The 23604-nt window shown below is 36.8% G+C and overlaps 1 protein-coding gene across 2 annotated transcripts; it reads right to left on the bottom strand.

Annotated features, from left to right (window-relative positions):
* Positions 1-3862: 3862 nt before the first annotated feature.
* On the bottom strand, positions 3863-11736 carry TAF2 (TBP-associated factor 2). 2 transcript variants are annotated; one of them, XM_079048058.1, is made up of 24 exons: positions 11501-11736; positions 10556-11086; positions 10408-10474; positions 9699-9898; positions 9448-9601; positions 9280-9364; positions 9108-9199; positions 8887-9012; positions 8401-8454; positions 8206-8274; positions 8044-8141; positions 7628-7960; positions 7418-7508; positions 7218-7340; positions 6951-7007; positions 6765-6844; positions 6616-6658; positions 6309-6395; positions 6130-6219; positions 5988-6046; positions 5807-5897; positions 5546-5711; positions 5263-5452; positions 3863-5183 (listed from the first exon to the last, which is right to left on the bottom strand). In XM_079048058.1, the coding sequence occupies exons 1-24, from the start codon at positions 11614-11616 to the stop codon at positions 4004-4006; spliced, it is 4182 nt and encodes a 1393-aa protein (XP_078904184.1). In that variant the 5' UTR covers positions 11617-11736; the 3' UTR covers positions 3863-4003. The 2 variants fall into 2 exon arrangements, with proteins under 2 accessions (XP_078904184.1, XP_078904185.1); XM_079048059.1 differs by having other exon boundaries at positions 7418-7505.
* Positions 11737-23604: the final 11868 nt, after the last annotated feature.

The following is a 23604-nucleotide window of genomic DNA, read 5'->3' as shown; positions in this document are numbered from 1 at the left end:
ATTGGAAAAATGATATACTATCTTTCAATCAAATTTTGTAATTGTATATAGTTAATTATATTTTATATAGAAAATTATAAAAATAGTCTAACCCCTTAATTACTTTGTGGAAAATAGTCAAAAAAAAAAAACTCAAATTATAAAAATAACCACCAAAATCACAGATGGACTCAGTCTATCTACGATTTTACTTGTCCATCTGTGATTTTACGTCTATATGTGATTTCTTTTTTTTCAGGGGTATAAAAACGTAATTTTTTTTCTTTCATTTTTCAAACTTTTTGTTGGAGAAGTCTCTCTCTCTCTGGAGCACTATGGACGATTTCATTTTTCAAACTTTTTATTGGGAGAATTCATTTTATTAGAGAGGTTTTAAACAAAATTTCCAATGAAATAACAACTAAAGTGATAATAAGGTTGTTTCTAGTCAAACCCTATCGATTTCGTAGTCAAAATTAAAAAAAAATAAAAATTAAAAAATTAAAAATTAAAAAATTAAAAAAAACGCAAAATCGCAGGTGGGATGAGAGGAAATCGCAGTTCATCTGCAATTTTAGTCAAAGATTGGTTATTTATACCAAAAAAAATAAAAAAAAAACAATAAAAACCACCTGCGAGCGTACAAATCATTAAAGCACGACTGTGATTTAGCAACTTGTACTTTCGTGCGAAAAGGAATGCTAAAATCGCAGATGAGCTTAATCCATCTGCGATTTTCATGGCTATATTTGTAGTTTTTTTTTTTTTGCTATTTTCCACAAAGTAATTAAGAACATCTCCAACCCACCTCCATTTTTTCCTCCAAAAATAGAGTAAAAAATGAAGCAAATAGTGTTTCATCTCCAACCTACTCTATTTTTTACCCCATTTTTACCCCCCAATAAGTATATTCCATTATTTCAACTTACATAGATTGTCAAACACACCCCTCTACTAATTTAGTTTTAACAAATATATAATTTATATTTTTTTCATTACATTAATATTAAATACAAAAGATTATATTTATAATAATCTTATAAATAAATATTATACATGCATTTATAAAAATATTACACATACACACTTTTAAATAAATATTAAATAAATAAATAATAGTATTGTCATTTGTTGGTTTTTATTAGATTAATATTGTAATATATAGGTTAACTATATGTTTAATAGCATATGTTATCGTGTTTGTAATGTATATTTTAATTATAAGTTTTTGTAAAATACGTTATCGTTTTTTAAAATTTCAATATGTATTTTAATTTTTATATGAATTTGATGAACAAAAAACAAACTTTATATTTATAATTAATTAATATAACATAAAATATAACAAAATATAATAAGTATTAAATATTATATTTAAATTATAATTAGTAGATTAAAATGAACTAGAAATGTATAAATATATAACAGAGAGACTAAAACCGACAACGTAAAGTTCATCCCCATTTTTTGATAAATAAATAGTATAACATCATATTTGGTGTAATAGTATTCATATCCCCCAAAATAGAGGAATAAATGGGGGAGGGTTGGAGAAGAATGGGAGGGGGGGGGGAGGAATGGAGAATGAGAGTGTGTTGGAGATGCTCTAAGGGATTAGACAGTATTTTTCATTTTCTCTGTTTTATATATAGATATTTATTGATTAATAAATTATATAACATGTTCAAATAATATCATTGACAATTAAAGATTTTCTGTATTTATTTTTGATAAATTTCACAAAAGTCATTAAGTTTATACGAAAATTCGATTTTGACACTGTGTTATTTTTTGTCTTAAATTGGACATTGTGCTTACAATTTGTTACAATTTTGGTCATTCGACCAGTCAACCACGCTGCCTACAAATGTGACATGATGATGTGTCAGTTTTGATAACGTGATACGGTGACGTGTCAAAATAGAAAAAATAGTGCACAAAAAACACTAAATTTTCACTTTTTTCAGTTTTGAAACTAAGTTATATTTTTATTTTTTAAATTTTGACACTCCATTTTTTTGTTCCAAATGGAACATCACTTTTTCGATTGTGTTGGATGTTGATCATTTTCAATTTAAAACCATATAAATACTCTTTTTACATCTGAAAACCGTATAATTACTTTTTTCCTTTTAAAACCCATATTTTTGTATAAATACAAGGTTTTTTACATTTAAACCATAATGTTATGTATAAATATGTATTAGTTATATTATAATCATATTTTTCATTAAATACACAACCTTAAAATGAGTTAGGAGGTATAGAGTACACATTTAGATAAGCTAATGTGCTCTCGGGAACATGAGGGCCCGATGGTTATCAAAATTTGGAACAAAAAAATGAAGTGTCACGTTATAAAATTTTGAAAAAATGATCATCAATCTGGAACAAAAAATTGAGTGTCAAAATTGAAAAAAAAAAATGAAAACTTAGTGTCAGAATTGAAAAAAGTGAAAATTTAGTGTTTTTTATGATTTTCTTTTTTTTTCGTTTTTGAAACGTCAGCATGTCATGTCATGTCACCAAAATTGTCACGTCATCATGCTACTTCAGTAGACAGCTAGGTTGACTGGTCAAGTTGTTAGTATTATAACAAATTGGAAATGGAGCGTCCAATTTGAGGCAAAAAATAACGCAGCGTCAAAATCGAATTTTTGTGTAAACTTAATGACTTTTATGGAATTTATCATTTTATATTTGTACACATTTGAATAGTATATTACATATAATGTTCAAAAATACATTTTATGTTCTATAATTAAGATTTTCTCGATTCTGATGGCTTTTCATCTCCAAAGAGAACACAATGGTCTATTCGTCTGTTAAGGTTGACTAGTCATATCACTTGGGTAAACTTGATACACAATATTTGCAACGAAGAAAAGCCAACATGATAAGGATGACCAGTTATATCACTTGGGTTACTGATGATTTTGGGGAGTTGAATAATGAGAAAATGGATCGGTGAAACAAACATGATTGTTGTAATAAAGTTTATTTTACTAGGAGTTGTAAGCTCAAATAAACATGGTATACTCGTCGGAAAATTTGCATCGTGAGTTTGAGTGAAAATGTTGGTATATATTTATATTGGATTTTTATTTAGCTTTTTTTTGGTTAGGGCCATTTTTTTTTTTTTTTTGAAATGGCAAATAATTTAAATAACTCATTTGCCAATTATATTTCACATTTATAGTTTCATTATATTTTTATTGCAATTACTCACTTTTTTTCTTTATCGATAATACCCTAGCCGTTTTGGGCCTTTAGGCTTTAACACTTTTTTGACCTTGAGAGATGGGAGCGGTAGTCGTTGGTAACATGTGATGATCGGCATCATCTTGAGGGGTTTGGAAATTGAGAAGCATAAACATCTCATATGCATTTGATTATAGATTGGATGGACAATCTTATTTGGATTTCAATCTTGAATTGGTTTTTGGGTCTTTAAATTTGGATATATTTTTAAGGCTTTGGATGAAGAAGATGGAAAAAATCTGGCGATAAAGATTCTCATAAAGTGGTTAGGTAGATATGATAGGATGGATGCAGTGCATACTATATAGTAAAGTTATGTGATCATTTTCTTATCTTATTGTTGTGGCAAGATGAATAAAGCACACTATACTAAAAATCATTTCATTATATTATATTGGGAGTGGAGTGGCTCTTTTTATCCATCTCTAATGGTAAGTTATTTTTTTAACAAGAAAATGAATGACACATGATGATGAGTAGTTAAATAACTTTCAATTGTTATTATGATGATATGTATGCAAGAAGATAACTGGAACATACCAATCAACCACCCAGACATGTACGAGACAATAAATTGCAATTATTGTCTCATGTGCCAAACACAATACAACCTACAGTATAATGGAGAAGAAACACATGACTTGTTGCTATCTCTTTCTTTACTTTTCCGTTCTTTTCCACTTTTTTTTTTCCCTCTCAATAAACATGGTATACACTCCTACAAAACAACACTTCAATTCTACAAAAGAATACATCTACTTACTCAAGGTCTACTCAATGTTCGGTTTTTAATTTTAATTTTAAGTTTATGCGTCGAAGTCGTACCTCCCGTTTTTTCAATCCGCTTCCCCGCATCCTCCAATGAGGTCGCAACATTTGTCACCTGTCCCACAGGTCCCACCTCCTCTCCTCTAACTTTTTCTTTATTTTTCAACTCTATGGAAGAAGTCGTAATAACCATCAATTTAGCCAATTCTTTCTCCTTTCTTTTCTTTTCTTTCTTCAGTCTCTTCTTCTCCAAATACTTGGGATCATCTTTATGATCTTTCTTTTTTCTTTTCTTTTCCTTTTCCTTTTCCTTTTTCTTCTCCTTCTTCTCTTTACTACCCGAAACGGGTCCCATCAACGACATGTCATCGGTTTCATTCAGCACTCGAAGACTAATAAATTTACTAGGATTTTCCTTCTCCATTTCTATGTCCATATCCAAATCATTCAATTGGACTTTACTCGAATCAGCCGTACACTGTAGTTCTTTCAAAAGCGCATCACCCTCACCCTCACCCTCACCATCAACCGCTAGTTTTGCACTACCGATACTGGCGGTGACACGTGACCCGACATCATGGCACGAATTAACATCCTCAAGGTTTTGGTTAATTACATTTGTACCCTCATTGGAGTTTCGTTGTGTTTGTTGTGGCGGTGGTGCTTCAACCGACACGGACACGGACACGGAGCTACTGGTCCCAAGATCACCGCCATTATGGCCGCCTTGAGATCTTTCCAGAACAACATTATCGGTTTCTTCGGCTCTACTTGATGCAGAAGATTGCTTCATTTTGATTTTTAGCACTGGTTTCTTTCTTTCTTGACTGTTTGAAACCGTATCTGGTTCTTTAACAGGTTCAGAAGAATCAAGAATTACCACGTTTTCGGCAACAATATGCTCGCGGGAATTGTAGTTCTCTTCTTTTGGTGGATCCGGAATTGCGAATTCCGGTGGCGGGATTCCATCGTTATCAATGGGAATTGGTTCGGTGGTTGTTTCGGGTACGGAAATGAAACCATCATCAGGAGGTGTAAGAGTATCTAAAGAATGTCCTGGAGGAGGCTTGGATTGATTAACAATGGCAGCAAAGAAGTTTTTTAGTTCGTTGCAAATTTCTGTGTGGCCTTTGATTAACGTTTCGTCTCTTGGAACTCCACAAAGTGTTGGTGGTCTGAAATATAAAATTTATAATCTTAAGGAAAAATAATAAAAAGTTTGTTGAACAGGAAGGATGTTGATGTTTCTAGAACCTTCCAGCGAGGACTTGTAAGATGCAGAATAGGTAATGGCGGAGTGTCACGTTATTGAATGCTGATGGACTCTCGAGAAGACGGAGTAATGCGACGAGGGTTTCACGGACGACTCCGTGGTCGTCATCGGAATCGGAATCGCCGCTGATCTGGCACAATCGCATAGCATGTATTGCTAACTTTACTTGCCCTGTGAAAAAAAGACTATTACAATCTAAAAATGTGATGAGGTATTATTAAAAGGATGGAAAGTGTGTTATTGATTTGAAAAAAAAAAGAAAACCTCTTAGTGAAGGCTCCCCGTCTAAATATCTAATGAATAAAGTCAATGCTGCATCGATTCCTTTGAGGTGATACTCGAGGTCAAGAAGTGCACGGAATGCTTCAATCCGGACTTGCCATTGTGTTTTATGAGAGCAGAAGGGTTTAATCAAGTCGATGATACTACCCTGAAAAAAAAAAAAAAAAAAAAAAAAAAAAAATCTAAAAATGAGTTCATGAATCATGAGGCAGTTAGGATGAGTGAAGGGAATGTGATTGTTACAAGAGGGGTGAATTCTGAAAGCTTTAATGTGATTTGTGTAAGAGCTCGAATGCAGCTAACTGTCAAGATTCCATTGTAGCTCGGCATCAGCCTAGCGGAATCCATCCAATGGAATATGGGTTAATGAATAACTCATCACAACAGAATCGGAATCGGAATGGGAATGGGAATGATAATTCACCTGTCAAACTGCAATAGCCGGTCAATGCGTTTTACAAGAGATGATAGAGAAGAAACACTCTGTCAAAAGATAAAAACTTAATTATCAAAATATTTTCATAAAAAATTTATAATATATGTGATTTAAAGAGATGCCAACAAACCTGTTGTCCAAATTCAAGTTCACCGACTGATTGGACTAACGCAGCAAGCCAGAAAACATCGGAATACGGATTCCCATTGTTCTCATTGTACTAAAAAAAACAAAGACAGTGAAGATATAAATAAACATATAATGAAATGGTAATATGTGTGGAAGTGGAATAGTGGAAGAAACATTTACTTTTAAAAGTTGTAAAATGAAATCAACAGCTTCACGAGGGCTCTTCTTATCTGCTGCTCTAACCAAAGCTACAGCATGTGGAATAGCCTGTCAAGACATCACAATCCACAAAAATTAAACAAATTCAATAAATGATTTCGCCTAGATTAATAATATTGTATAAATAATACATACAGATACAATTGTATAAAAACTAAAATGTTATTTCAATATGTTGCTTGTATCAATATGATTATGAAAGCATGCTGTGTTTTTAAAAAAAACTTTGGACATTGTTGACAATACACATCCTACCTCATTGCATTACCTCGAGTACAAAATACTCTGCAAAATCATGAAAGTCATTTGGCCTGAGCATGAAAAGAAAATTAACCTTTAGGAAAGGGTATTTCAGTCATTAAAACTTTGGACATTGTTTTGATGTCTATTAAAACTGAGAAAGGATGCAACACTTACTTTGGGAGTCCAATTTTCTCATCATATCTTCGACTTTTATAAAATTTAATTAGATGCAGTAAACCAGCCCAATCAGTTTCCTAGAAGAACAATAAAGTACATGATGCATCAATGACCAATATCAAGAAAATCTAGTAATAACCTCAGAAAGGGTATTTCAGTCATTTATACAAACAAGAATAATACCTCAGATGCTGTGCTAGCTAAAGCAAAAGCCGCCTCAATCCGAACACGCCAAAAGGCCTTAACAAGGTAGAAAAGGTCACAGTTGCACTTTAATAATTTTCTTACTGAAAGCATTGTACTTTGAACAATCTGCCCAGCTATAAAACTGTACTTTAAAAGAATTTCTTACTTTGAAAATTCTATAACTGGGTAGATTTTTTCAATGGACAGGTAGAAGAAATAAACAAAAAGTATGTTGATATTTGGTGCACAAGAGGGAAAGAGTACCTGAGAATCACAGAGAAGATTACTTAAAGCATTGACAATTGAAAGAAGTCGAGGGAACAACTCTAGTGCTGTGATTGATTGTGCTTGAGCCACAACATCTTTATCCTTCTCCAATTGATTTATCTGGTTTTACATTTATATATAGATTCTCAAAACATTCAAATATAGAGAAACATATAAGAATACAAGAACATACATACCCACATCTGTACAGGTTGATTAAAATGAATCTCAGCAAGATACTCCATTTCGGGATCTGCCCTCAGCCATTGCAAGGGGGAATCATTGCTGCTAATAAAATCAAAGTGATAGTCAATATAAAAAAGCAGCAAGATATAGTTTTTTTTTTTGAAAGAGAAGCAGAAAGATAAAGTTTAAGAAATATATAAATGGCATGGCATAATACTTACTTTGAACGCATATCGGCGGCAGAGGCAACTGTATCTACATTATCATCAGAACCATCATGCTGCTTTGAACCTCTTTTAGGTTTTTGGAAACGTTTTGAAGCAAGTTTGGAATGGCACTGTATTTCCAATAACTGCCATGTTTCTCCTGCCATTGGTAAAACCGGATGGTCATACATTCCATCAAGTTCATGGACCCGTATACTCATCATTCCAGGCCATCCAACATCACCTTCTCGCTTCACAGACTCAGCTTTCGAATCTGGTGTTGATGTGCATCCACGCAATGCCGCTAATTCCACCAGGTTTTTCCTTTTGTTATATGAAAACCCCATCCTTCAATTTCACCAAATAAAAAATAATGTTATCAGCATAAAGATGGCAGATTTTCTAGAAAAATATTTATATTTAATTCGTACTTTAGAACAGGACAACCGCTAGAACCCACCCAACGGGGAAAAAATTCTCTCAGAAATGGACGTTCAAGATTTCCAACTTCATTAGCCAGGTGTCGAAACTGCATTTTAAAATTTTTAAATTACCATCAATTTATAATATTTCTTTCATGTCAAAGCAATCACCTCTTTTGTGCTCAGACTTCTCAAAGGACGGCTTGTATCTTTAGGAGGTGCAACCAGATTCTTCAAAACCTGCCATTGCCAACAAGAAAAATAAGAAATTAGAAAATAATAATAATAATAATACAGTGGAATGAAGATACTTTATTAATTTAGTAGTATAATACTAAGAAATGAAGGTAAAGCTAACCATCTTACTTTACAAAATGACTCGGGCCCCATCTGTTTTTCTAACATTTGGAGAACTGCAACCTGTAAGAAAGAAGCAGTTGTCAAAGGTAAGACTATCAATTTTTAAATTAGAAAGAAAAAACAAGATGTTAGGGGCTGTTTATCTTTTTTTTTCCCATTAAAAGTCATATATGGGTAAAGTGTCTAAATGTACAATGATGTTTGTCTGGATAAAGTGTTGTATTCTTAAAATCTATTTCTTTTTTAGACTGAATGAGACCAAATGACCATTTTACCCTTACATTCCAAGAAAACAAATTTTGCAATATTCATCAATTCTAACGTGAGGAGTTGGGAGGATAAAAGAAGATGGGAAAAAAGGTAAATGGTTATCGTTTTAATACATTAAGCCAGCATAAGTAAAAAAGATACATAGCTGCCCATGTTCAGTGCTTAACTCAAGTCCATTAGGTAAAAAACCAACAGCCCCTTAGACTCATAAGATCAACTTACAGATTTCCAAGAACGAATTTTTCCATAAAAACCAATGCATTGTGTTCCATACAAAGCTTTGGAAGCATCAGAGGAACTTAAAGCAGTTGCAGCACTATCATCTGCTTTGCAGACAGCACAATTTGCCTGAAATCATTCAAATGAAACATTAAACAATCTAATCAAGACCAATATTATACAATTATATCAAAATAAAATAAAACAGAAAAAAAAAGACATACCTTATAGCGTCTATACCGTGCTTCATTGTTTCCAAGAAATTGCTTAATATATGAGTCTGTCAAGAACCCTGCAAGTCCATCTAATAACCATTCTGACAACAAAAATTGGAAACTAAATCAGTATTACATTACTTTATTTTAATTATGGAAAGCCATAACTATAGTATGTTACCATCATTCGGTGCTTCTGCAGTGATATACACTCCAAACCATTGCCTTGCAAGCCCATATGCAAGTTTTATTCTTGTATCTATTGTCTGTTCCATTACCATTAAAGATTAAAGTAAGCAACACAAATTTGCATTGGATTATAAGTTCAGCCATTAAAAACATTACTTACCTGATCTATGATCTTCTCTTCGTAGAGAATTTGTGAGCTGAAGATACTCATTGATGCACCCAAGCTTAATGAAGATACTGCCATCTCTGGATCTATAAAAACTTGTGTGTACGACCCAAATGGAAATTTGGTGGAAAGGTAATGTTCATAATGACTGTTACAGAATTAAAAAAGAAATTACAAAACAGAAGAAAGTCCAATCAAAGTGAAGCTTACATCGTAAATTTTTTTTTTTTAAAAAGCAAGCAAACCTGTATGCACTATGGAGAAATCCTACTGTGTTCCGAAGCTTCGACAAGTGAGCTGGCAAACAGATGTGTGTGATAAGATTATTATGGTGATCAGGAAAGATTTCAAATGGAGCAACAGCCAGAGATATCCATTGAGCTGCCACAGGTATATTTATTTTATAGACATATGTTTTTCGTGGTGGATCATCCTTGCTTAAAACCTGCATCAAGAAACAAATTTTAAGCATATAAAGTGCACATTAGGAGAGGCATTCAAGTAGTTGCATTCAAGTAGTTGGATTACAGTAGTTAGGTTTACAATATACATTTCCCGCATGTCTCTGACCTAAATGCCAGTTTGGTCATTTAATATGGTAGGAACCAAGGAAGCCTCATCTTTAGGCAATAGTTATCAAATAAAACTTCACACTGTCAACTAAAATCCACAACTCATGAGAAGGGAACTATAAAACACATGCATACACACATATAGAAGGGGTAATGAGATCTACTCAGCATGTATGCCAAAATGAAATTCACAGACATGTGTGAACACTATTATTAATGTTAATTACATCCAGACACTGCCACATGACAAAGTCACAAGAACTCCCTCCAGATACAAGAGTCTGTAAAGATGTTTAAACTAAACAAAACTAACAAGTTACACAAAAAACCATTAAAGCCATTTGTTAGGCCTTGCAATGAAGCTAATTTAACTGCTTCTCACCTGATACATCAAGGTTCCAGTGCTGACAGCAACTAGGTTGTTAGCCACTGTGAACTCCAAGTCAAAGCTGAAACAAAAAATACACATCAAAATGAAGCTAATACAACAATATGCAAACAAATTGAGTCAAATAACAATGTATGCTTACCAGCAACGCTGTGAACTATCATCCATACAAGGGAACCAACACCGGGCACGCCTTATCTGATTATTTGTGTGCATAATATCTTTTTCAATATGTATTCCTGTTTCTATCTTCTCTACCCAATAGTCAATATGGATCAGTTTCACATTCTGCTTGGATTCACCAGATGTTTGTGTTTGTGTTTGTGTTTCTGTTTCTGTTTGTGTTTCTGTTTCAGTTTGTGTCCCATTCTCATGCACAATCTGTTCTGACTGCTCTGGTACTGGTTTGACAACCTCAGTAGAGCACATAATCAACAAATTAGGGACTAATTCTCTTTCAAGACATGAAACATAAACTGAACCCGCAGCATCAGCAGCAGAGTTAGCTGAAGAAACGGAACACCATCTGTCATCACTGTCCATTTGCTGGTAGTGAGGAAATATTTCAAACCTTGCGGGGCCTCCATCCACCAGCACATTCTCGATCATCAAATTATCAGCATGTAAACCTACAATACCATTCTCTGGTACAACTACTTCAAGCTCGGTATACCTAACCAAACACAAACAGAAGAATTATAAATTTCTGTATCAAATTCGGCATTACACATCTGTGAACAAATACTTTATGGCCTGTAACTTGCTCTATCATTAAAGTACATTTTATTGCTATTAAATAAGGACACACGAAAATCGCGCAGTTAGAATAATGAGCAATGAGTAAACCCCGTGTTCATTGAGCAACCTAACCCTAATTTCAGAATAGAACTTTCTAAGTGCAATCATTCCAAAGCAACTCTTTCATCACCCGAAGTAGTGTGTTTGATCCGGCCAAATGCGAGAGAAAAAACAAAAGAAAGAAGTTTCTCGTCATGTATAAAGTCGTGCTACTATAATTTAGGACTTTCACTCAATTCCGAGTGTTCTAACAATTCCAGGATAACGAAGTATATAAACAAATACTGACCCGTAGATTCGACGTTTCTCGATGTCTATTGAGAGGCATAGTTTCTGATGTTTTACCACAGCTTCCGAATTCTCAGCTTTCTGTTCTTCATTCTTTTGCTTGCGAGGTTTCGCCATGTTCCTACATGTACCGAGTGTACATGCACCTAAAACCACACAGTAAAACGCTTCAAATGGGGAAAGAGGATGGGGGGAGGGAGAGATGGAGGATTTATAGAGATGGGAATTTTGAGAAGAAAGATGTCCCTCGTTATCAGATCAGCCTTCGAGATTGAGCCCTAGCTTTGATGATTGAATCACGGCCGTTCATCTCTTGGTCCCGCTAATCGGACAGTCTACAAAAGTTTCTAATCGCGATCCTGGAATTATTAGATGGGAGTATAGTGTGCCCGACCTCACTCTATTACTTTGGTCAGACGTATCTTTTAGAGTAAATTACACGAATGGTCCCTATAATTTGGAATAATTTGCGTGTTTGGTCCTGAAATTATTTTTTTAACTCGGAAGGTCTTTACTGTTTGTTTTTGTTACGCGTTTGTTCTCTGTCTTACCTAAAAAGACTATTTTTCCATTGATTTTTTAACTTATTTAAATAAACACACCCCAAACCCCACCCCCTCACTTTACTTTACATATCCCACCATTTTTCCTTATTTAAATAATAGTCTTTTTAGGTAAGACATGAACCAAGCGAGTAACAAAAACAAATAGCAGGGACAAAGGTCTAACAAAAACAAACAGTATGGACCTTCCGAGTTAAAAAAAATAAGATAGGGACCAAATGCGCAAATTAAAACCAACCCCTTATAGTGTTTTGTACACAACATATAAAGTCACTATAAGAGGTAATATATTATTATCTCTAATTATAGAGGTTATATATGTTGGAAATAAGTGTCTAATGTCTTAACTAATTGGTATAACTTTGAAAATAATAACAAAGTCTTTTTAGGGTTGCCCTCAAGAACTAAACAAGTTAGAATATATATATATATATATATATATATATATATATATATATATATATATATATATATAAGATAGAGATAAATACTTTATTAATTTGTCATACCTTGATAAATAAATTAGAAACTGGCTTAGATTGATTTGGAATTAATTATAATTAATTTGGTATTAATTAAAAGTACAGGGACTGGATATTAATTATTCAAAAGTTAAATAACATGAATATCCTGAACCCTATATGATGGGACGAAAATCAGCTATGGTTTATCCCTGGTGATTTTCGAAATTCACTATTTATGGAGGGAGATGGAAGTTTATTTGAACTTAAATTAAATAATGATTTAAATTTGGCACTTATCTTTATCAGTTTTTTTTCCACCAAATCACCTTCAGCTATAAATACCCCTTCCAACCTCCTATGTTTTTCGTCCCATGCTCTCACATTGTGACTGAGAGTTTTCTCTTCTCTCTTCTTCAAAACTAGTAGACTACTCTTAGGACCATTAGTTTCAAGTTCTAGCATTTAGCCTTTTGGGTGTGACACTTTAGAGGCATTATACTTTGGGATTGTGACTGAGAGTTTTCTCTTCTCTTTTATTCAAAACTAGTGGACTACTCTTAGGACCATTAGTTTCAAGTTCTAGCATTTAGCCTTTTGGGTGTAACACTTTAGAGTCATTATACTTTGGGTGTTATACCTTTCTCAAGCATCAAGAAATCGACACACACGATGGATCTTCAAGAAAATCCGATTTTGATAAGAGGTTAGTCTTTCTTGACTATCTTTGTTGCTTATATTATTAGACTAGTGATCCTTGTATGGTTTAAATCTTAACTCGCCTTAGAATAATTTTTTTTGTTTCCGTTCCCTTAAATTTGTTCTTTGTTATGATTAGTAAAACCCAACAAGATATAACCTTATAGTATTCCAACAAGTCCACGTCTAGAGATAGATTCAAATCATCAAGCAACATCAACAATTTTGTACAAGTATTTCTTAGATTCATCATATGTAGATGTAGCATTGCCATCACCTACATACTTATCCTTTCATAAAGCAACATACTCACAACGAACCTCTTCTTGTGTTTCTTAAAAAAATCCAAAGTCAGTATTAAAATGCAAATTATTATTATTTCATTCGCGTAGACGTCTCACCATAAGAGGTAACATTTCATTCACTTGATTGCTATCGGCATTCGACCGATTTACACCAAACCAAATCCCAGCCAATTTATTTATACCAGTATATGTATTCAAAGGGAGGTTATTTCCATCATGGACAACATCATTGTCAAAGTACATTGGTGTCATATTTTCAAAGTGTTACATATCACTATCATCAACTATTTTGATGACATTATTCATTATAGGCGGTGGAAATGCAAACATATATGACTATTTGCAAAACAAATCTTGCCTACACCAAATGAACCAAACCAAAATAGTTCACACCTGCAGGTTAGTCCATACAATAATATGAACAATATAACATTATATAGCATATGATGTCATTGTTTATCTCCACTGTCCTCAAGTATTGAAAAATACTTTAAATATCTCATAAGATGAACTCATTTGAATTTCTAATATGTTTAGAGAAGTGTGGAAAACGTGATTGAAGATATTGAAGACGAACATTTGAATAATACAAAACTACATAATATACAACAAATAAATCATAATTTTGCTACTTCAAAACCGACAAAACTAATTGTTAATTAAAAAGGTATTTCGGAATTCACAAGTAGTTTCCAGCTTTGTAATTTTGAGACATCTTTGGTGGAAAAAAAGGAGTTCTCAACTCGTAAGACCAATTCCAACATCAACATTAATGTGTTGTTTGTTCTTTTGTATAACTTCTTATTGAACTCTTTTGTTTGCCAGTTGGGTTAACTTTTTTACTAAATATTTTTTTTTAATATTGCAAACATAAAAAAGTTTGTGTCTCCTTTTCTTAAAAAAAAAAAAAACAAACTCATAATCCCACAGACATTCTAACCTTAAAAAAACCAACCCTATTTTTTCATGCTTTCTTATTCATCGATTTCCTTCCACCACCTCCACCATCATTATCTGTTAAAGACAAACAATACCTAAAACATACACCATTTTTGTGGAAAAAGGTTACATTGAACCACTTTCTATCTGGATTTTCTCTCTATTTCGGTTCTTGTTGTTCGCTGGGTAAACCAATGTTTTTTTTTGTCTCCGGCAGGTGCAACCGCCGACACACCACTCTCTGTGATTCATATCTATCTTGCATCCTGAGCAGTTTCTCTCGTTGCGCCTGTTCTCACCTCCTTTTATCTGTCGTGTACAAGGTTTATCTGTTGAGTCATAGAGTTGGAAGTGGTAAACTCATATCTGTACGTCCAACGAGTTCAGAGGTAAGGCGGCGTCAATTTTTTGTGGGCGGGATCAATCGTCGTTGTCTCAATTCTTACTTTTTTTCATTATTTTGTTTCCTCCTCTAGATGCTTGGCATCGATGGGTGAAGAAGGATGGAAGAGGTTCTTTCATAAGGGTCGTAAATCTGTTTTTGATCAGCTTGGGCAACCTAAACAACCATGTAATCCTAAATAACGCCGACTGGAAAGATTGATGTCTTTGTGTATGTCTCTAATTTCCCCCCGCACTTAACAGTATGCGAATAATGGAATATTTATGGTAAAATGTGGGTGCTTGTGGATGTGTTCATTGCAAAACGTAAAAACAAATAGGGACAAATGTTTGCGTTTTGTCGTTTTATTAGAGCGAGTGATCAAGCTTCTCTCATTTAATCGTTATGTAAGGATTGGATTGGAAACCTCAAATTGAATGCAAATTTACAAGATTTGATACGAACCACGTGAAAACCATAGATCCTGTTTATTCCAAGAAATTACATTGTGCAAAAGCCTGCTACTTCGTTTGGTAACGTATCTTATGCAAGTGTGGTCAAAGGTACAACTCAATTGGAGAAAGAAGTTACGGTTGAAAATAAGGTTGTTATTAATGATGATGGGAGGGATAACTCAGGTTTTCCTCTGGCATTACTTGGGTGTTTTAAAGATTTTCGATCAATTGCAAACACTCATAATCTATGTAAGGGTGAAAATTTCTTGGATGTTCAACCACAATATCTTGGGGGCTTATGTTTGCTACTAAAATTCATTTCCATGAAGGCAAGAAATTGTTTTTTAGATATGCAGGTGTTCGGTTGTGGTTTTTGGTATTGGAACTGTGGCATGATGATTTTACTGTTAAGGAGAGATTGATTTGGCTTGAAGTTGAAGGTGTTCATATTCTCGCTTGGAATCAATCTACATTCAAACAAATTGCAAGTACTTTGGGGGGGGGGGGGGTATGGATGATACTGATGCATGTAGTATATCTAATATGGGAATAAGTATTATATCTACTCATTTATATTTGGTGTCTGCAACTATTATTATATCAATCTTTGATGTGGACTATCACATTCAAGTAAGAGAACTTAGTCTGTAAACTCCAGATTTCATTATGCATAATAGTACGATCAAGGAGGTGGAATCGGTTGGTGATGAGGGTAGTCAGGCGGAGGAAAGTGATGATGAGGTATTGGTGAATTCGGTTCCATACACTTTTGAAACAAATTATAAGGAGGAGAAGGAACACCACGGTGACTTAGATAAATTTATATTCGATAATATTTATTTATCTAATGATAAGGAGTTGAATAATGATGGTCCTTTTAAATTAGCTCTTATTATTGGAAAGGAATTTGCTTAACCAGTTGATATAGAGGGTATGAATACACCACCATATTCGATTACCCTCTTGGTTTCACGCATGCTATACGATCGGATCCTGATTACCTACCTGGTTTCACGCCTACTGATACTAGATTTAATGATCCATAATTAAACAATGGACATCAGGAGGACATCCATGTTAAACAGGAGGTTCATGCTCATGTCTATTCCATAGTTGACGAGGTTGCATCGGAACCTACGACTCAATGCATCTCGGTGGTGGAACATATTGCACCGAATATGAACAACTCTCTTGGGAATCATACTCAGGTCCTTGTGAACTCGGTTGATTTACATAAATAGGTTACTGAATTTTCTATCATTGAGCAACTGGAAGCTACCACTGAAGTTGGCGATGCTTTGGGGTTTAATATGGTAGGTCGTGAAGCAACTCTCACTGATATTGTTGCGAGGAATTGAGACTATGTAGTTAACCAATGAATGATTTATATATAAATGTTCAAGGATTTAGAAATATGGATAAGAGGTGTTGGATTAAATAATTATGTCATCTGCGTAGTATTAATTTTTTCGCGGTACAAGAGCCAAATTTTTTGCGTATTGACTTATGGTATATTCGTCATGTATGGGGTAATATGCATTTTGACTTTGCTTCTAGTTCTTCGAGAGGTAGGTCGGGGTATCTCATATATGTGGAATAAACTTGTGTTTCAAAAATCCCGTATTGTTTCTAATGAGAATTTTGTTGTTATAGAGGGTGTTTGGATTCCGTTAAAGTTGCCCATCATGTTTATTTATGTTTATCCCCCTCAGTCTATAGGTGATAAAAGGGTGCTATGGTATTCTATATTGGCTTTCGATTCAATGGTGGAAAAGAGAAGTGGTTATGATGGGTGATTTCAATGAAGTTAGAGATCCCTCAAATTATCGCTTCGGTTTGGTTTTTCACAAGAGGCTTGTGAATTTTTTTAATTCTTTTATTTTAGATGTTGAGCTTATTGATGTTTTGTTGGGTGGCTTTTCTTGTACTTTGACGGATAAGTGGGCTTTTAAGATGAGCAAGCTTGATAGTTTTTTTTGGTTTCTGATGGTACGTATGATAAGTTTCCTAGAATTACCGGTGTTGTTTTGGAGAAAAGCATCCCATATCATATAGATATTTTACTTAAGAAATCGTTTGTTGATTATGTTCCGACCCCGTTTAGGTCTTTTAATTATTGGTTGCAGATGGAAGGTTTTGAACACCTTGTCGTGGATAATTGTGTTAATGATTGTAATATCCGAGTCACCGGGTATTTCCCTTGATTTATTTAAGTGTTTAAATATTAAAATGTGAAAGGCAGTACGATGGTCGTACATAGTGTACGTGCGGCGTACATGATGGAGGCGCGAAGGGGGGGGAGCCTCGTGTACGCTTGGCGTACCCAAGCGTACGTTGGGTGTAACCTGTCCAGTTGCAAACCCTAAATTTTAGGGTTTGCACCATATATAAAGACATTAAATCTGTCCCAAACCTCATTCCCTCAGCTGCCACTGTCCCTAAAGAGTAGAAATCGGACCCTAAACCTCTTGCATGCGTTGTGAGCTAATTTGGTGCACTTTTGGGTGATTTTTGGTGGTTTTGAAAAAGAAGAAGTTAGAAGAAGGAGCAAGAACGTGAGAGGGGCTTGTAGATCCAAAAGTTTAGCATCTTTTCTGACTCATTTAAAGTATTAAGCTTCAAAATTGACCATCGCATGCTTAGTTGTAGTTTTGGGGTGTTTTATGTGACATTTTGACTCCGTAGTTGAGATTTCTTGTGTTCTGGTAGTTCCAGCCCATAAGAGTTGTCCTTTTGAGCTCTTGGAAGCATTTAGAGCCATAAAAATCAGGCCTTGATGGTTAAGCCACAACAATGCAAGTGTTAGATGGTCACAAAGTGTGTTTAAGGACTTAAAGCATGTCTTAACCCCCATCCATGCATGCAAAGACAAAAAGTTTGTAACTTTATGGGTTAGGACGTCTTAAAGGACCTGGATCTATGTTTTGGATGTTAGGACTTAATGGATTAAGTCACAAAAGGAGTTCTAAGGAAACTGGCCAGTGTACACTCGAAGAGTCAACCTCCCCGAAGTGGTCAAGACCAGTGTACACTGGCCAGTGTACACTCGAAGAGTCAACCTCACAAAAGGAGTTCTAAGGAAGCTGGGCGTACCCCTGGTACGCTGCGCGTACTGGGTCAACCTCCCCGAAGTGGTCAAGACCAGTGTACACTGGGCGTACGTGCCAGGTACACCGCGCGTACGCATGCATAATGGATAAATGGGTATTTGGGCCTTAGGATGTTGGGCCTGAAAATAGTTGGGCCTCATGACCCATTATGGAGTGAGGCTTCTAGGCCTAGACCTAGGATATATGGTATTGGGCCTTAATGGGCCGTGAAACTTAAATGAATGGACTTGGGCCTTAATTTAATTAGGAGTTGGGCCTTAGAAGAAAGAGGCCCAATAGGCCAAGGATTAGGAAACCTTGCCTTGGGACATTAATTAGAAGTTTGGGCCATAAGGGAGTTCTATTTGGACCCAATGACTGATTAGGGAATTTATTATGCTTTAGGGAGAGCAGTTACGAGCCAGCCGAGGAGTACGATTTCATCATACGCAGTGAGGTGAGTCTCCCTTCGTAGAAACCATGGGTCGTGTAACATCCTGATTTCCGAGGTATAACATTTCTATATGCAAGTATGAGTTTGCTTGGGTGACTCGACGAGTTGGTGCCTCAACTCTTCGAGTAGGGTCGCGACTTGGTGACATGTTTAATGAATGGACTCGACGAGTCGGGTATCTGACTCGCCGAGTCAGCGCTGCTGAGGAAAACCCTAATTGCCCGGGTTTGTGACCTATTTAAAGGCTCTTATGGCCTTCATTTGCGGCCACACTTCCCTTGAGAGACCCCAAATCGATCCAGAGAGCTTAGAGAGATAGAGGGAGATAACTGCTTCATTTTGGTGCATTCTTGCAAGGAAGAAGGAGAAGGTTCGAGCTTGACTGGCTAGAGGGGCTCAGATCTTCCACTATTTCATTCAAGGCTGCTGTTGGAGGTATGAATCCATACCTGTTTTCATATGATTAGTAGATCTCATGAACTTAGGGCTTTTTTACCCTCTTTTAAGTTGAGATATGAACATGTGAAGTCCCTTTGAGGTTTAGACATCAGATCTGGACCTTGAGAGGTCCAGATAGTCCCAAGAACCCAACCTTATGCAGTTACATAAGAATATTGAACCGAAGACACCATTTTAAGGGTTATTTTGTCAATTAGAGCTAGATGAGTGATGCATTGTCATAAAGGTCGAACCTTTACGTGATTAATGAGCCTTGAGTGCATAGATCTGGAGTTTGGGAAAATGTCTTTCACTAAAATGGTTGAATGCAAAAGAGTCTGAATAGACTCGCCGAGTCGAGTCGCTGACTCGACGAGTAGCCCAGGATTTTATCCCGATGAACTGAGTCAGGTGGTGACCCGACGAGTTAGGGGTTAGCTCGTCGAGTTGGAGCTTGCTGGGGTTGCCATGAATCGACTGGACTCGACGAGTCGCCCGAGTGCACTCGACGAGTCTGTTCAAAAATTGGACTGTTGACTGGAGTTGACTTTTGTTGATCTTAGGGTTTGGTCAAGATGAGTGTAAGAAGTCAGGAAGGGTAGAATGGTCTTTTACCCTTCTGAGAGAGAGCATAAGAAGGGTATAGGCTAGCCTTTGAGAGCCATTGTTAACTAGAGGTAATTTATGCATGTGATTAGGCGGAGGCTAGATCAGTGTTTCGAGTACGAGATCATCCGAGTTTACCCGAGGTGAGTCTTCTCACTATACTTTACCTAGAGTGGTAATTATGTGTGACCAGAGGGTCTTATGTGCTTGCTTGAGTTATGCATGATTGTGTGATATGTATTGTATGTTATATTATTTGTCGCTTAGACCGGACCGGAGGGTCCAACGAACTATGAGGCCAGAGGGTTCTCAATCAGTCCGGACCGGAGGGTCCAACGAGCTAGACCGGACCAGAGGGTCCAACGAGCTACGGGACTGGAAGGTCCCGCTGAGACACATAGACTGGAGGGTCTTACAGAGTATAGCCTCGAGTGGCGAATTGTTGTATGTGGTATTTTGGGGAACTCACTAAGCTTCGTGCTTACCGTGTTATGTGTTATGTGTTTCAGGTTTTCTCAGATCACGGGACGGCACCGACTTGATTGTACACACCAGATAAAGAATTATGTTTCGAGGATCCTGGATTATTAACTGATTAAACTCAGAGTTATGTTATGTAACTAAATGAATGATGTTTTCTGAAATGTGTTATGAAGATTATATGATTAAAAATGAAAAATTGTTTTGAAAATTCACGTCGTTACAAGTTGGTATCAGAGCCTTGGTTTGAGGGATTCGGATGCACCTTCGGGTAAATCTGGACTCAAACTGAGGATTTGAGAAAAAATTTCAAGGAAATGATTTTTCTAAAATGAGCAAGAGTTTCTAAGAGAATACGAGAAGGAGCAGTGTGTACAATCAGCCAGAGCCCGAACGGTGATTTCCCAAAATACCCTATTTGTGTTATGAGATATTTTGTGATATTCTGCATGCTAGAGGATAGGCTAGGTATTTCATATTTTAGGACTAGAGTGGTCTGATTTGTGATGCCTTAGCCTAGGAGTTGTTGTTATTTGTGATGTGTTTCCGAGTATGTGCTGAGTAAGAGTATCCAGCAGGAATATTACAGAGATAGAGTTTCGAGTAGAGGAGTAATCTAGGAGAGACACCTAGATGAGCATTAGAGGAACCTACTTAGAGTGTAGCTAGATGCCCGCGTGGGGTAGAGTTGCCTGAGTTCGGTGGCACATGTTGAGTATGAGCAGAGCAATAGAGTTGTAACCTAGAGTAGGTTTTACGTGTTTAGTCGATGCCCGAATGCTGCTTGCTTCGTGCTTTATGGAACTCCCGATGATGGGAGTCAGATACCAAGTGAAAGCAGAGGACCCATACTCGAAACAGGGGGTATTCCGGAGGTTCTAAGTAGCAGATTGAGAAGTGATGTCATGGTTCGAGTACCATGCTAAGTAGCAGATTGAGAAGTGATGTCATGGTTCGAGTACCATGCTAAGTAGCAGATTGAGAAGTGATGCCATGGTTCGAGTACCATGATAAGTAGCAGATTGAGAAGTGATGTCATGGTTCGAGTACCATGCTAAGTAGCAGATTGAGAAGTGATGTCATGGTTTGAGTACCATGCTTTGTGGCAGACTGAGAGGTGATGTAGTGGTTCGAGTACCATGATTCATAGCAGTTAATGCTTGTGTTTTTCAGTTATTCCGTCGTGATTTATTAGGTGGAGATCGGATGTGATAGAGTATGAGGTCAAAGGGCCATGTTGAACGAGTTTCCACGAAGCATCCCTGGTGAGGGAAGTCGAGATGATTCCAAGGTATTTTTGAGCGAGATGTCGGACGAAGTCGCGAGACTCAAAGATGAGTAGAGATGGCGTTTATGGAGGATTGCGACCTGAGTTGAGAAATCAGCCGATAGTGGAGATGTCACCTTCTGTGACCTGAATGGTGTTATTTCCGTTTCCTGTGGGAAAACATAAGAGGTGTTGAGATTTCGGTTTCTGAGCTTGGGGGTAAACCCTGAGGGTTAACATTGATGGCGATCTTCCACCAGAGTAGTTGGGCAGTATGTTTGCCGCGAGGTAACGATATAGCATGAGTAGGTTGTCAGTGGGGACTGAGATAGTCAAGGACAAGGATGCACTCTATTTGAGTATAGGAGGGCATGTATTAGCTGCAGCGTCGGACGATCAAGATGAGTATATCGGGGCGCTGGCCCTTATTATCTATGATGGGTATCGAGTGTGGTAATGAAGTCCCCGATCTTATGATAACTCACGTGATGGAACGTTGGTTGAGGAGTCGAGGATGAGGAGTATGATAGTTCATTATTTCCAGACTGAGAGTCAGGGTTACTATTGGACAGTTGATATGTCCGGTACTGGGATAGTATGAGGCTCTGAATGACTAGAGGCAGTCATGATGAGAAGTTTCTGAGGATTTCATATGAGGTTCAGGGTATTTGGAGTTGCTTGATCTCTAGCGGGGAGATCATCGAGCGTTGCGTAGCACCTTCCAAGGGTAGGTGCGATGTTACTGGTAGAAACAGTCTGTGGGATAGATTGTTAATGCGCCAATCGGTGTTGGGTCGAACCCTAAGTGGGGGAGAACCGGGTATTTTATTGAAGGGATCAGAGATTTGTTCAAGAACGGTTGGAGAACTGGATATAGAGACCTGCGGAATGGATTCATGAGACCAGGGTTATTGGTGGTCGAGGCGAGGTGCAGAGCAAGGTAATGCATGTTGTGCGTGTTTGGGAAAGGATGAGTGTCTCCACGGCAGGTGGCTATTGGTCGAAGACCTTGTGGTGGTTGGGAATTCTTCAAGGTTATAATGGTAAATTCGAGGGGGGTTGACCCGAAGGGTTAGTTCGACGGTTGAGAATTTCTGGTGCAATGTATGGGCTGGTATTTGCAGTTGGGAAGGGCAGAAGTTGATCAGGCAACCAACTTCCGGGTCATTATGAGTATGCTTGCATGAGTTATGAGCATTATAGGATTGCCGTCAACATTTTCTGAGTCATTGACCATTTCTCCGTGTTTCAAATTGAGAATTGGAATATTCCGAAATTTCGGTGTTGTGTGACAGGAAGATCGGCGGTGAAAGGAATTCTACAGGGATGCGTTGCGTATCAGAGTATGATGTCGTAGATAGGAGATCAGTGTTTGAGGCAAGACATCGTGAGGTTCTGTGATGGTGTACCGAGGTATCCGAGTTTAATGCCTTGAATTTCGGGTTATTTTGGGTCTTGAGTTTGAGACAGCAAGTGGTGTATCAAGTATCTATGGTTCCAGTGGGAGCCCTTCAGCTAATGGCAGTAAGTGAGGAAAATGGATTGCAGTGAGAAAAGGGGTTTGGTCGTGACGGTTGCCGTCAGGAATTGTGATGCATAATTTGGATAAGTGTGAGCACCTATCTATGTTGGTCCGCGGAGCATGAGTTAGTGGACGCAGTAGGGTGTTGTGATGCTACGGGGAGTCGTACCTCTCACTAGTCAGTGAGAGGTTGTTGTGATGCTACGGGGAGCCGTAGTACTCACTAGTCAGTGAGAGGTTGTTGTGATGCTACGGGGAGTCGTAGTACTCACTAATCAGTGAGAGGTTGTTGTGATGCTGCGGGGAGCCGTGGTACTCACTAGTCAGTGAGAGGTTGTTGTGATGCTACGGGGAGCCGTAGTACTCACTAGTCAGTGAGAGGTTGTTGTGATGCTGCGGGGAGCCGTAGTACTCACTAGTCAGCGAGAGAGTGTTGTGATGAAGT

This window comes from Lactuca virosa, chromosome 5, assembly GCF_052849685.1.
Source record: "Lactuca virosa cultivar CGN04683 chromosome 5, Lactuca_virosa_CGN04683_v6, whole genome shotgun sequence".
Taxonomy (NCBI): Eukaryota; Viridiplantae; Streptophyta; class Magnoliopsida; order Asterales; family Asteraceae; genus Lactuca; species Lactuca virosa.
Note: the sequence above shows the minus strand (reverse complement) of the source record. Positions and strands in the feature narration are given on the sequence as shown.